This window comes from Meleagris gallopavo, chromosome 2 (assembly GCF_000146605.3).
Source record: "Meleagris gallopavo isolate NT-WF06-2002-E0010 breed Aviagen turkey brand Nicholas breeding stock chromosome 2, Turkey_5.1, whole genome shotgun sequence".
Lineage (NCBI taxonomy): Eukaryota > Metazoa > Chordata > Aves > Galliformes > Phasianidae > Meleagris > Meleagris gallopavo.
In genome coordinates this window covers 457,061-468,798 of record NC_015012.2, presented here as the reverse complement: position 1 = coordinate 468,798, position 11,738 = coordinate 457,061, and the positions used below count along the sequence as shown (strand labels likewise).

The following is an 11,738-nucleotide window of genomic DNA, read 5'->3' as shown; positions in this document are numbered from 1 at the left end:
CGCGAGAAGTGAGCGGCGCCTCTCCCCTCACGGCGCTCCCGCCCCCGGGCAGGGCTTAGCGCAGCTGTAGTGCGGCCCTAAAGGAGAGGGGTTCCGCGTTTGTTTTTAAAGAGCTGGAGCGGGCTGTGGGTCATTCCGCTGCGTCTTGTCTCTCAGGAGTTCCGTGCTTCTGCTGTCCCAGATTTCTGAGGGATTTTTTTTGCTCGTTTATTAAAAAAAAAATTTAAAAAATGCCACGTTTGAAATAAAAGCTCTTGGTGCTCATCCCAACAGAAACACACACTTCACTTGCAGCCATCTTTATTACCATTAAAAACAGCACTATTGCCATTAAAAAACAAAACAAAAAAACCCAAAGCTAGTAAGCAGTTAGGTCAGCCATGGGTAATTCATGAGGTAATTTACCTCAGGAAGCTTACGTAATGTTAAGTTTCTACATAAAGAAATCCTCCCTAAGGCACAGGCACATGAGGGTGAGATTTCTCAGAGCTCCGAGGCTGCTCAGATTACTATAAAACAATATTGACAAAAAGTACCTGGTTCAGCCTTCCTTTCCACCCTGATGACATAGATTACAGGGCTGTATGAACTATGTTATACAGCCTGTGTGTGAAGCTCGTGGCCAGTTCCCATGCTAGAGCTGAAGGATCATTAATCTGACTGGTTTGAGTAGCAAACTGAGCCTCCAGGCAATCAGCTTTACTGGGTCTAGTATTTCTGTTTTCTGCTTCAAAATAAAACAAGTGTCTCAGTATAGTTCAAATTTGGCTTGTCCAGGAGTTCCAATCACCATGACTAACAGTTTCAAAATAGCTTTTTTCTCTGCTTCCCTTCCTTTCCCTTCCCTCTTTCTTTTTCTTTCTTTCTGTCTTTCTTTCTGTCTTTCTGTCTTTCTTCTTTGAAAAAAGAAAACCCCGTGTTGTCCTCCGAAGCTCCCCAAGTAAAGGCTGTCACTGCGGTCCTCCTCAAAGCAGGAGCACTTAAAGCAAACAGGACAGGGGCCTAGAGAAATTTCCATCTTAAGCAAAACTGATAATAAAATTGTTACTGACACAAGTGACTATTGGCCAGTGGAGGATTAAAATCTGTATTGGAAAGATAATACAGGTACTTTCGTTATCATCGCATCAATGACTATTCAATTAATAAAATGGAGGACATTCAACACTTGTGAAGAAATCCTTAATAAAGCCTTGGAGAAAATGCTGAAGAGCACTACCGAACTCAATAGTGTAGCAAAAGCAAACCAAACCCTTAACTGCAGCAAGGGGCATCTCATTTTGTACTCCATCTCAGGCATTGTTTGGGGCAGGTTCCACTTTCTCCTTTCTGCCTTTCTGGTAGAGGCGACTCAGCTGGTTGCATCCTGATGCTGCTCTTGTTACTCTTAGCATCTCTTTCTGTGCGTATTGTTTTGCATTTTCAGTGAATTTCATCCTCTTCTGCAGTACTGCATCTCTAAGTCGTGTACCTTAACCTTAGGATAGTCTTGTCCAACTCAAATAAATAGCATCAGCTGCAAGTGTTGTCATTCCATTGCTCATCGCTTCTTCCATTAACTTTATGTATCTATTTACAACAACACTGGCACCAAGACGGAGATGATCCCACCTGCCAGGCTGCTGCACACCAAGAGCTGGCCATTCATTGCTGCCCTGGCTCTGCTGACTCTGAGCAGTTCACAGCCCCTGAGAGAGCAGTGTTTGTTGTTCTCTAATGATTTTAATGATATTTTGTTTAACTTTGTCTTTTGAGGGACTTTGTCATAACTTTTTGGAAAAACCTCAAGTAAGTTACATCAACTTATTTTCCTTTACAGGCTAGTCTCCCTGGCTTACAGGGTTTTTCAGGACATATGACTCTCTTTTTCCAGTGCCAACAATCCTAACACAAAAATAAAAAATGAGAACACCCACATCGGTCCCCATTTGGGAGGGGTGCTCCTGCATTTGCTCAGCTCCAGCATAGGACATTTTTCCCCTTACACGCAAACAAAAAGTGTCTTTGAGCATTGCCTATGCCCAACTGCCTAAAATGCTGTACAACTGGGGCTCGTTATAAGTCAGACGAGAAACAGTTGAGTGCAGAGCGAAGCTAACAAAGCCTGCCTGCTTTGCTCTGCACTGCTGGCTGGGCTTGCTGAAGCGTGGTCTGTGGAACAAAGCATTTCCCATGGAAGAAGCATTCCCATTATCCCACTAGAGCTCCACTTGTGCAACAAGTCTGACTCACGCTGCAGCTTTTTGCTCCTTGGCACTGCACAGAGAATCTCTCTCTCCTACCTATTTGGCATCCAGAAGCCTGAGGTGGCTTCTTACTTCTGGGTCATTCTCCCTCTCCTCTCTGTCAGGCGGAGAGGAAAGTTGCTACTGCGTGGGGCTACAGCTAATGCTGTTCCACATGGAGTCAGCTCTGAAGAGCACAGGGAAAGTAGCTCTTCTTATTCCCTTGGACATGGGTGGGAGAACTTCTGTCCCTGCAGTTCCCCATATCCAGCCTCTGGCTTTCACACAGTCAAGGAGCCTGGCTGTGCACCAGGCTACTGAGGAACCATCTTCCTGGGGTTGCACATCCATGCCCCCAGACACTAGGAGCTGAGGATCCCTGCTTATCTGATGCCACGTGCCAGGCTAAACCCTGGCTAAGCAAGCAAGGCAGAGAGGTTCAACCAAACATCCAGATCAACACACACATTCATGGAAATGAAGCAGCTCTAAGATGAAGCTAGCACTTCCACAGCACATCTCCAGCAGGGACTGAAATGGAGCTCCAGGGAGCATGGGCAGGGGTAGGGCTGCTGGTCCGGGCTATTATGGCTAATTAGTGTCTTCAGTATGCGAGTGTCTCCTTGTGCTGGATGCCAGCACCATCTCCCTAGGCAATAGAAAAAAAAAAAAAAACACCACCATTTCAAATTCAGAATAAAAGCCCTGCTTTTCATATAGTATGTGTGGGGGTGTATGGAGCTTCTGGGGTTTGTGCAGTGAGAGAGATCTCTGGCATATGGTGTCTGGACGCTTTCTCGGGTGTTTCTCTATGGGGAAACAGCACTGGGTCTGCTCCCTGCTTTTGGGGCCAACTCTTTCACTGCTGGGGGTTTGCATAAGAGCTGTGTGTGCTCCTTGGGCATAGTTATACCCACAACATTAATTTTAAGCAAACAGAAAAATGTTTCAGTACCAACAGGGTAAAGCTGTTTATTTAAATATCTTTACGTGTGTTTGCGTTGTCAAGGAAAAAGGTATGTCTGTGAGAAGCTTGTGAATGGCTCTTTTTTTTCCCAGCATTTTCAAAGTATAACTAAATTTGGCAATATCAGATAAACAAATTCCCCAGTACAGTCTCTCAGATATCACAGATATACTGGGATCTGGGGTATGGTGTGCATGGCTTAGCAACATACCTAGCAACCATAACAAATAAAAATGTCACGGTTCAGCTCTTCATTAAGGCCTGTAACAGGATTAATAAGTGTTGTGGAATGTGTGCTTGTGCTTTTGCTTTAGCGAGGACTCAAACTGTGATATAAATCTGTGGGAGGGGACAGGGCAGCATTAATGTATGCACTGAGCACCAGGCAGTCCTTCTTGAAGGTGCTGGTTTGGCACAGCTGTAATACAATCCAGATTTTAGCCAGCCATTTAAAATAGCTGTATTAATACTCTTTTCTGTGTTTAGCAAGAGAATTGTCACTCTGGCTTGTGGGGTTCTCTCTCGTTAGGCTGAGGGTCTGCTTGGTGAATGTGTGATGGCACCTACAAGGTTAGGCCATTCATTGGGTTGCCAAGGTTTGTCTTAAGACCCCTTTCCTGGGCAGCTTTACATTGAGATGTCCTGTGTGGCTACACAGACACTTGGGAGAGCGGGAGGAATGCCCACAGTGGCTTTCCAGCACCCTATTCTCATGTGCCGTGGGAGGAAATTACTTGATCCCTCCTTGCTGGGATACACCTACTATGCCTGCTGCAGCTGATGAATTGTCAGGATGGTCTGCAGCTGTGCGCATGCCCCACGTGCTCTGGATTTCCACAGGCTGCCAAGTGGGAAGCAGTTGGAACAAGATGCTATTTCCTTCTCCATCCAGCAGCTTTTGGGATAGACTTGGATGTGTGCAGGCAGACAGTGTGGGCTCCAGGTTGTTCTGGCTCTGCTACAAGCCAGATGGGAGAGTCACTCAGGAAGCCAGTGCTACAAGCATCAGGTCATCTCTTTAGGCCTCAGTGCAGTGCAGACCATGGCAAGGTGACTCCAGAGAGAGCCTTGAGGTGAAATCCCAGCTCTGAAATCCCAGGATGCCCCTCAGGATTTGAAGCAGCGAGGCATGCGAAGTCACTCTGTGCTTTTTGAGAAATACAAAATTCTTCTCTTCTGAACTGGGAGGCCAAGAGGAGACAGAGCAACTCCAGGAAGCTTTATAAGGAAACCTGGAGAGAATCCTCTCTGAGACAGTGCTGTGAAAAGGATCCTCCTCTATCTAATGCTGCTATCATTCCCTCCCTAAAAGGGGAAAGAGATTGGTACAGGTCACTGGGTAAAACATTCAAGAGGTCCAGGGCCATAGCAAAGGTTAAGTCTCGATGTTTTGTTTCTGGGGGGGGAAAAAATCATTTGGGTTCCTCTTTCCTTCTATAAACCAATTTGGTCTGGTAGATATTCCAGGAATCTCTCTATACATTTAGATTTGGGATTACTGTCCTTCCTGAGCAGGGGAGGGCTCTCATCAGCCCTTCGAGGGGTGGTACGGTGGCTTTGGGGCTCTCCCAGGGCATGCAGAGCAAATCTGGAGCCAGCTGCACGTGGACTACTTGCCTTCAGTGCCAGCAGGGGAGCAGAGGCAAACCTAGCTATTTCTTGGGCTCTAAAATGTTATTATCCCAAGGAGAAGTTGTATTTACCAGGGCCAGAAGAGCTTCATACTGCACATTCCAGGCTGCAAGATGTTGCAGTTGCTGCTCTGGGAGAGGGAAAAATCTCCTTTAGTCAGCTCAAATGCTGGCCAGAGGTTTCCAGCCCAGTCCAGGCACAGCAGAGCCAACCTGAAACTTTTCTGGGGCTGAAAGAGAGATCTGCATCCAGCTAAGGTTGTGAGACATATAAGCTTCCCAGCTCTGATCCTTGGGCTCTTGGGGCAGGCCAGAAACGCTTGGGAGGATGGGCACCACTTTGCAAGCAGATCAGAGATGCTCCTACACGTCCTTGTGCCAGTCCCCTGTGTCTCAGTGCATCTTGAAGAGAGGAAACCCGTTCACCTTGGCCTTGGGAACTGGGAAAATGCTGTCAGTGAAGGATTACTCTGCAATGAAAGCCTCCAACGCAAAGGTCCAAACACCCATCCCCAGCCTCATCAGCCAGCTAAAGCATCAGATGGAAACTATTCAGAAAGTCATCTTCTCCTGCTTCCCAGCCGAGGTGCATTTCATCCATCCCGCCTGGCTGTGGGCAGGATTCGGGCTCTGCCATACTGGGAAAAACCACGTGCAGAAATCCAGCAGGTGGTTGGAGTTCCCTTCAGCCCCCAGACAGTGCTAGTCTGAATCTGCCAGTCCCTTTTCAAGGCATGGTTCAGTTCCCCCTGGTTCACTTGGGACATGAGGCAGTGCGGGTGCCTTGTGTTGGAAAACCAGGGAGAGGGGAAGGAAGAGATCAGGTCTCCGCAGAGAATGCTCCTTGCAAAACCCAAGGGGTACAGTTTGCTTCAAACCAGTTTCTTCACTTGTACTTTTCAATCCCTTTCCGCTTAGCGTATGGACTTCTTTATCTTAAGAGCAAGACTTCTTTAAATCTGGGCTAAGTTCCCTAGAAAAGAAAGCTGCTTTTTGAAGGGCTACCAGGTGTCATTGCAGAGCCCTGCTCTGCTGTGTTTTCTTTCCTCCTGCATGGCACTAAAGCTTTTCCACCCAAAGCTTAAGGTACTTTGACCACGCAGCTCCCCGTGCCTGTCTTCATTGGCACATCCCCACACTTCCTTCCTCTCCTACCCCGCCCTCCCCAGCAGCATAAAGCAGGAGAACAGAAACGACGACAAGTTATAGTCCTACAAACCCAGAACCCATTCCCAGTTGGCTGTGGGTGAACACACCCTACACACGCTGTGGATACTTTATTCTGCTCTGCACCTACTCAGAGGCTATATCGTCCTTTAATTGTACTAAATGAGAAAGAAACATGCATAATGTTTTTGTGGTTTACATGCACAAGCGCTGCACTGGGGAGCAGAGGTGAGCACCACAGTAGTGCCAGCCCTGGGCACGTGTTGCAGTACCATGGCAGGAGCCGACAACTATTCCTACAAGAGGACAAGGGGTGTTAAAAAATGAGATATTCACACCCTGAGCTCTTGCAAGACAAGCACCGTGCTCAGCTGAAGCGATCCCCATGGCACGTCCATGCCAGGTCACGGGTGGATGCAGGTGCATGACCCCATCCAAGAGGATTAAGGCATGGGACAGCCTTCCAGCCATCCCTCATCTCCAGCTCGTCATGTAGGATGGCACCGAGTCCTTCCTGCATCTCTGGGGACATCAGGATGGCTGACCCCAACCCGAGCAACAATCTCACTTTTGGAGGGTCCCACCCCAAACTTTCTGCTTCAGGTGTAGGCTGGGAAGAATTTCTCCATGTGCTCCCAGTGGTGCAGTGTGTTGTGCCAGGCAGCTTCAGGGCTTCAGGGCACAGCTGCCACCACCCCAAGCAGCACCAAGAGCTTGAGCTCCACTCAGCAAATCTCAGCTGGGGGTCTTGGTGTTCAGAGGGAAGCAAGCCCAGCCCAGTGCAGAGAAGGGCTGACAGCACTGGCTTAGCTTGTTTCCTACAAAAAAGGAATCAAAAAAGAAGTAAGCACCTTGGTTTCTACCTGTCATTTGCATTGCATAGGTGCAGAGGTTATAGGATGTCCTCCTGGAGCTGTGAGCAAAAATAACGCCCTGCTCCCGCACTCAGCAAGCAGATAACCTGCATGCAGTTTGTCGCACATCACGTGCTGCTTTTTCCATGGAGGTGGGAGTAAAAAGCACCTGGAGACTCAGACAAAATCACCTCAGTGCAGAGGGGGGACAGCTGGCTTCAGGGCTCCAGTGCTTGCTGGCACCTGTAGTGCTTTCATCTGAAAAGGGACCATAGCCACCACGCACATGAGAGCATCCAAACCCTGCAGCCGCCCCCTGGTGTGCCCTAGAACTCATAGGCAGAGACGAAGAGTGTGATTTTGGAGAGATGCTTGGCCTGAAAGGTGCGATCCAGGTACTCGGACATGTCCACATCCACCTGGATGGTCTGGGGGCCCTTCAGGCTCTGCACCAGGATGAGCTCCCCGGTCTGCCGGTCCGAGCGCTGCATCACAAAGTGGCCCCGGTTGTTGCCTCCCACAATGCCAAAGCGGAGACTGTCGGGTCCCGGCCGGCCGGGTGCCGCCGCCGTGGCCATGCGGAAGAGCGGGGTTGGGGTCAGCAGATTGGAGGGCAGGGGCAAATAGTGGAAGGAGATGGTTTTGGGCGCCTGGTGGCACGATCTGCTATCCATCGGGCAGGGGTTGCGCTCGCACTGGCTGCAAAGGGAATGGAGGAGGAAGTTCAGGGGGATCCCCAGTGGTCCTCCTCCCTGCAAGGAGGGACTGGGGGGTTGGGATGCCCCACGCACAGAGCAGGGCCGGGTCTCACGTGCGGCACTCACAAGGGAGATGTTTTCACGTAGGTGATGTTGCCGCCGGGCTGGGGACACTCGGGGCTGACGCACTGGAAGCCCCCTCCTGTGTTGATGCACGTTGTGCCCCTCGTGCAGTTGTCCCGCGACAGAGCGCACTCGTCGATGTCTGCAAAACAGGCAAGCAACAGAGACCTGGAAACCCTTATTTCCAGGTGCATGTTGGCAGGAAACAGGTGAAATGGAGCAAACCTTCGATAGGAATAAGGAAAGCGTGGAAGCTTCCCACCCTGCCACTTGCATCCCTCCCTGATCGTGCACTGGGTAAGGCTGCAAACCCAGATCGGATGGAAATAATCACTAAGTTCACCCCCAGATCTCACTTTCCATCAACTCCTACTCTTCTCCTACTGTTGCTGCCCAGGGCCAGCAGGGGTTAGGGCAGCGGGATGGGCTTGTTTTCTTAACTTTCTGCTAAGCTCACTGAATGCGTCAGCACACCAAGAAAGGTAAGGGCGGCTTACCTAGCAGTAAGACCAAGGGCTTTTACTGCGGATATGTGTTGGGAGTGTTACCAAGATGTTATGAAAACATAGCATAGCAGCAGAAATCACATTGAAAATGGGGAAATGTAAAATTTTTCACTATGAACTACTTTTGGGGCAATCGTGCAAGGTTGGACAAAGCGGAAAAGCTGTCCACGCTGCCTCACCTTCACAGCTCTTGCCGTCGCCCAGCAGGCTGTACCCACTGGGACAGGCGCAGCGGTAGGAGCCGGGCAGGTTGACACAGGCGTGAGCGCACAGCCGCGGGGCCCCTTCTGCCTGGTACAGCTCACACTCGTCCACGTCTGCAGGGAAACAAGCAGAGCTGCACACCCACGGCCCCTTACTCCTCACCCTGCGGCTCCTTAAGCCCTTACCCTGGCAGAGGCTGGCGGCAGCTGTGCCGCTCATGTGAAAGCCGGGCTCACAGCGGCACTGCTGGGCGTGATCCACCTGGGCACAGCGGGGCTTGCGGCTGAAGGCAGGATCGGCTGTCGCACTCCATGCTGGGGGCTCTGCAGGGCACCAGGGGCAAGGTGAGGCCAGGACACAGCACGCACCCAACCCGAGCACCCTGTGCCACCCACCTGTCTGCGTGCGGTGCTGGCAGGCGGCCCCGCTCCACGGCGGTGGGCAGAGGCAGCGGTGCTGGCCTGGTCCCTCCACGCAAGTGCCACCGTTCTGGCAGGGGCTGCTGGAGCACGTGCTGAGCTCTGCAAAAAGCCAGGTTTTGTCTGTTGTATTTTGAAACAGCATCACACCAAACTTGGACCACGAGAATCCCTCTTGTTCCAGTAAGCCCAGGTTGCGTCTGTACTTGCAGGACCCCAGGAAATGCTCCCACAGCTGTAGCCACATCCAGCTCTTCAGGAAGGGAAGTGGTACCTGTGCAGCGTGGCTCCTGTCCGCTCCAGCTGCCATCGGCCTGGCATATCCGTGTGCTGGAACCCTGCAGCTCGAAGCCAGGCTCACAGGCAAAGTGCACCTCGTGCTCCACCAGGTACTTGGTGCCGAACATTCGCCCGCCAGCAGGGGCCTGTGGGGCTGGGCAGGACACTGCAATAGACCAAGTGGGGGGGAAGTGTTGATCTGCCTGAGAACAGAAGGCTTTACAGAGGGATCCGGGCAGCCTGGATCGATGGGCTGAGGCCAGCAGGATGAGCCTCACCAACCCGAGTGCCGGGTGCTGCGCTTTGGCCACAGCAGCCCCACGCAGCGCTGCAGCCTTGGGGCAGTGGCTGGTAAGCTGTGCGGAGGTAAAGGCTGCGGGGCCGTTAGCTGACAGCCGGCTGAACGTGAGCCAGCAGTGTGCCCAGGTGGCTGAGAATGCCAATGGCATCCCGGCTTGTGTCAGCAGCAGGAGGTGAGCGTCCCTCCACACTGGCACTGGTGAGGCCGCACCTCGAGTGCTGCGCTCAGTGCTGGGCCCTCACTGCAGGAAAGACACCGAGGGCCTGCAGCGTGTCCAGAGAAGGGCAGCGGGGCTGTGAGGGGTCTGGAGCACCAGTGTGATGGGGAGCGGCTGAGGGAACCGGGGCTGTTGGGTCTGGAGAAGAGGAGGCTCAGGGGAGACCTCGTGGCTTGCTACAACGACCTGAAAGGAGGCTGCAGAATGAGAGGTAACGGCCTTAAATTGTAGTAGGGGAGGTTCAGGTTGGCTGTTAGGAACAATTCCTTCTCCCAAAGAGCAGTGAGGCAGTGGCACAGCTGCCCAGGGAGCGGTGGGGTCACCTGGAGGTGTCCTAGAGCCGTGGGGATGTGGCTCCAAGGGATGTGGCAGTGGGCGCAGTGGGCTGGGGTTGCACTGAATGATCTCAGTGGTCTTTTCCAACCTTCATGATTCAAATTCCAAGAGCAGTGGGATGGGGTCAGCGGGCAGAGCCACGGTTGTTCATCGGTAGCATCCAACCCCAAAAGACCAAAGACCCTCGAGCCCACTGCTCACCCCATCGCCCCGTGACTCCCTGGCACTCACCAGGCGTGGGCTCCGGGGCCGCCTTGGCCAGGGCTGCATGCAGCGTGCTGAGGCGGCTCTTCATCAGGCGCAGGCCCTCGGCGAAGCGCGTCTCCTGCCCCTTCAGCAGCTGCTGCATCTGCCGCACAGCTGCCAGGAGCTGCTGCCTGCCTGGGCAGCCCTGCGGGCACAGCAAGCGTTCAGCACCCACAGCCCCAGCACCCACCAGGCTTCTCTAGGTCCCATCATTTGCCCCCGTTGGCCAAACACGGGGGTTCTGAACCCAAACATCATCATGTGGCGAATCGTTAACTGTGGCATGGCCTCCTACATCCTAACATGGCAACGCATCGCTCTGATAGCTTTGTTAGTCTTGGGAGAGATGCCACAGCTCGTCCTGCTGGATCTAGAGCCGTGTCCCACTTCCATGTTAGAAAATAATAGGAAAACAGATGTCTTGTGAGTTCTTCTGGGGCCAGAAACACTTGTGGGACTTCTGCCTGCAAGCTAATCGTTACCAAGGGACTGACTCATGCAGGCGACGGGCATCTTTATTATAGGTTTCCTGAGGAATTAACTGAAAACCGAAGGGAAAGAGCGAGAGCTGAGCACAGCAGAGTCAATTTTGTGCCTGGAGATTTGCAGAGCACGTGGAGCAGGGGATGAACAATCCCTATCGGGAGTGCATAACCCCACGTTGTGCCCCGAAGTGATGGGAAAAGGAGACGGGTCCAAGGCTGGAACCGAGCAAACAGAGCTGCAGGGCAGGGGTTGATCCACTTTGCAAAAAGCTACCGAGGGTTTGCAAAGGAAAAAAGAAAAGCCAGCCCCAAACAGCGTGCTCGAGGCACTCAGCATCATCCCCAGCCGCTGCTCGGGGCTGTTTCAGGGTTGCCGGGGATGAGCTGAGCCCTGCCGGCAGCTCTGGGGTGCACAGCACAGGAAGAGGGAGGAAAAAGCAAATAGATGCCTGGCATCCCGCGCACTTCAATAAACAGCTCTTTGTTAGGTCTGATTTTAACTTCAGGAGCCAGCAGAGCTCCCTGCGGGGTGCTGAGCCGTAACAAACCCCCACTCTCCCATAAAAACAGTGGTGCTTTTTACTCTGGGCGTACTTGGTCACGATTTCAGGTGCGGGGAAATTTAAAAACAAACAAACAAACAGCAACACAAAAGCAATACCGAAGCTTTGCTTTGCTTTGCTCTAACAGCCTCCGTGCTCACACCTCCCTCCCACAGCCTCGGGTGCCGGAGAAGGGAGCGGAGCTGCAGCGGGACGTGCGTTCCCCGCTTGGCTCACCTGCTGGGGCGGGGAACGCAAATTGCATCGAACTGCGAGGGGGGATTCGAAGAGTTGGGGAGCGGGAGGGTGCGTTTAGCATGCTCTAAGCCTCCTGCTTTGGGGAGAAGGGAAAGCAGATGAGATCTCGCAGGAGGCATCCCCGAGACCCCGCGGCGCCCAGCCCTGGGGAGGCAGAGGGACGAAAGGACGCACGTAGCCCAGACCCACGCGAGGACGAGGACGAGCTCACCTGGGCCGCCGGCGTGGCCAGCCGTGCCGCCGGGCACAGCAGCAGCAGCGGCAGCAGCAGAGGGAGGCT

At 52.5% G+C, this 11,738-nt stretch overlaps 1 protein-coding gene across 1 annotated transcript in view; it reads right to left on the bottom strand.

Moving 5' to 3' along the window:
- Positions 1 to 6,120: 6,120 nt before the first annotated feature.
- Positions 6,121 to 11,738, bottom strand: part of FBLN7 (fibulin 7) — a 6,984-nt gene continuing 1,366 nt past the window's right edge. The window contains exons 3-10 of the mRNA XM_010706386.3: positions 11,670 to 11,736; positions 10,159 to 10,318; positions 9,069 to 9,239; positions 8,771 to 8,896; positions 8,561 to 8,698; positions 8,351 to 8,488; positions 7,669 to 7,807; positions 6,121 to 7,543 (exon numbers count right to left, since the gene is read on the bottom strand). Of these exons, the coding sequence (XP_010704688.1) occupies positions 7,171 to 7,543; positions 7,669 to 7,807; positions 8,351 to 8,488; positions 8,561 to 8,698; positions 8,771 to 8,896; positions 9,069 to 9,239; positions 10,159 to 10,318; positions 11,670 to 11,736 (1,312 nt within the window). The 3' untranslated portion in view covers positions 6,121 to 7,170. The remainder of the gene's footprint in view (positions 7,544 to 7,668; positions 7,808 to 8,350; positions 8,489 to 8,560; positions 8,699 to 8,770; positions 8,897 to 9,068; positions 9,240 to 10,158; positions 10,319 to 11,669; positions 11,737 to 11,738) is intronic.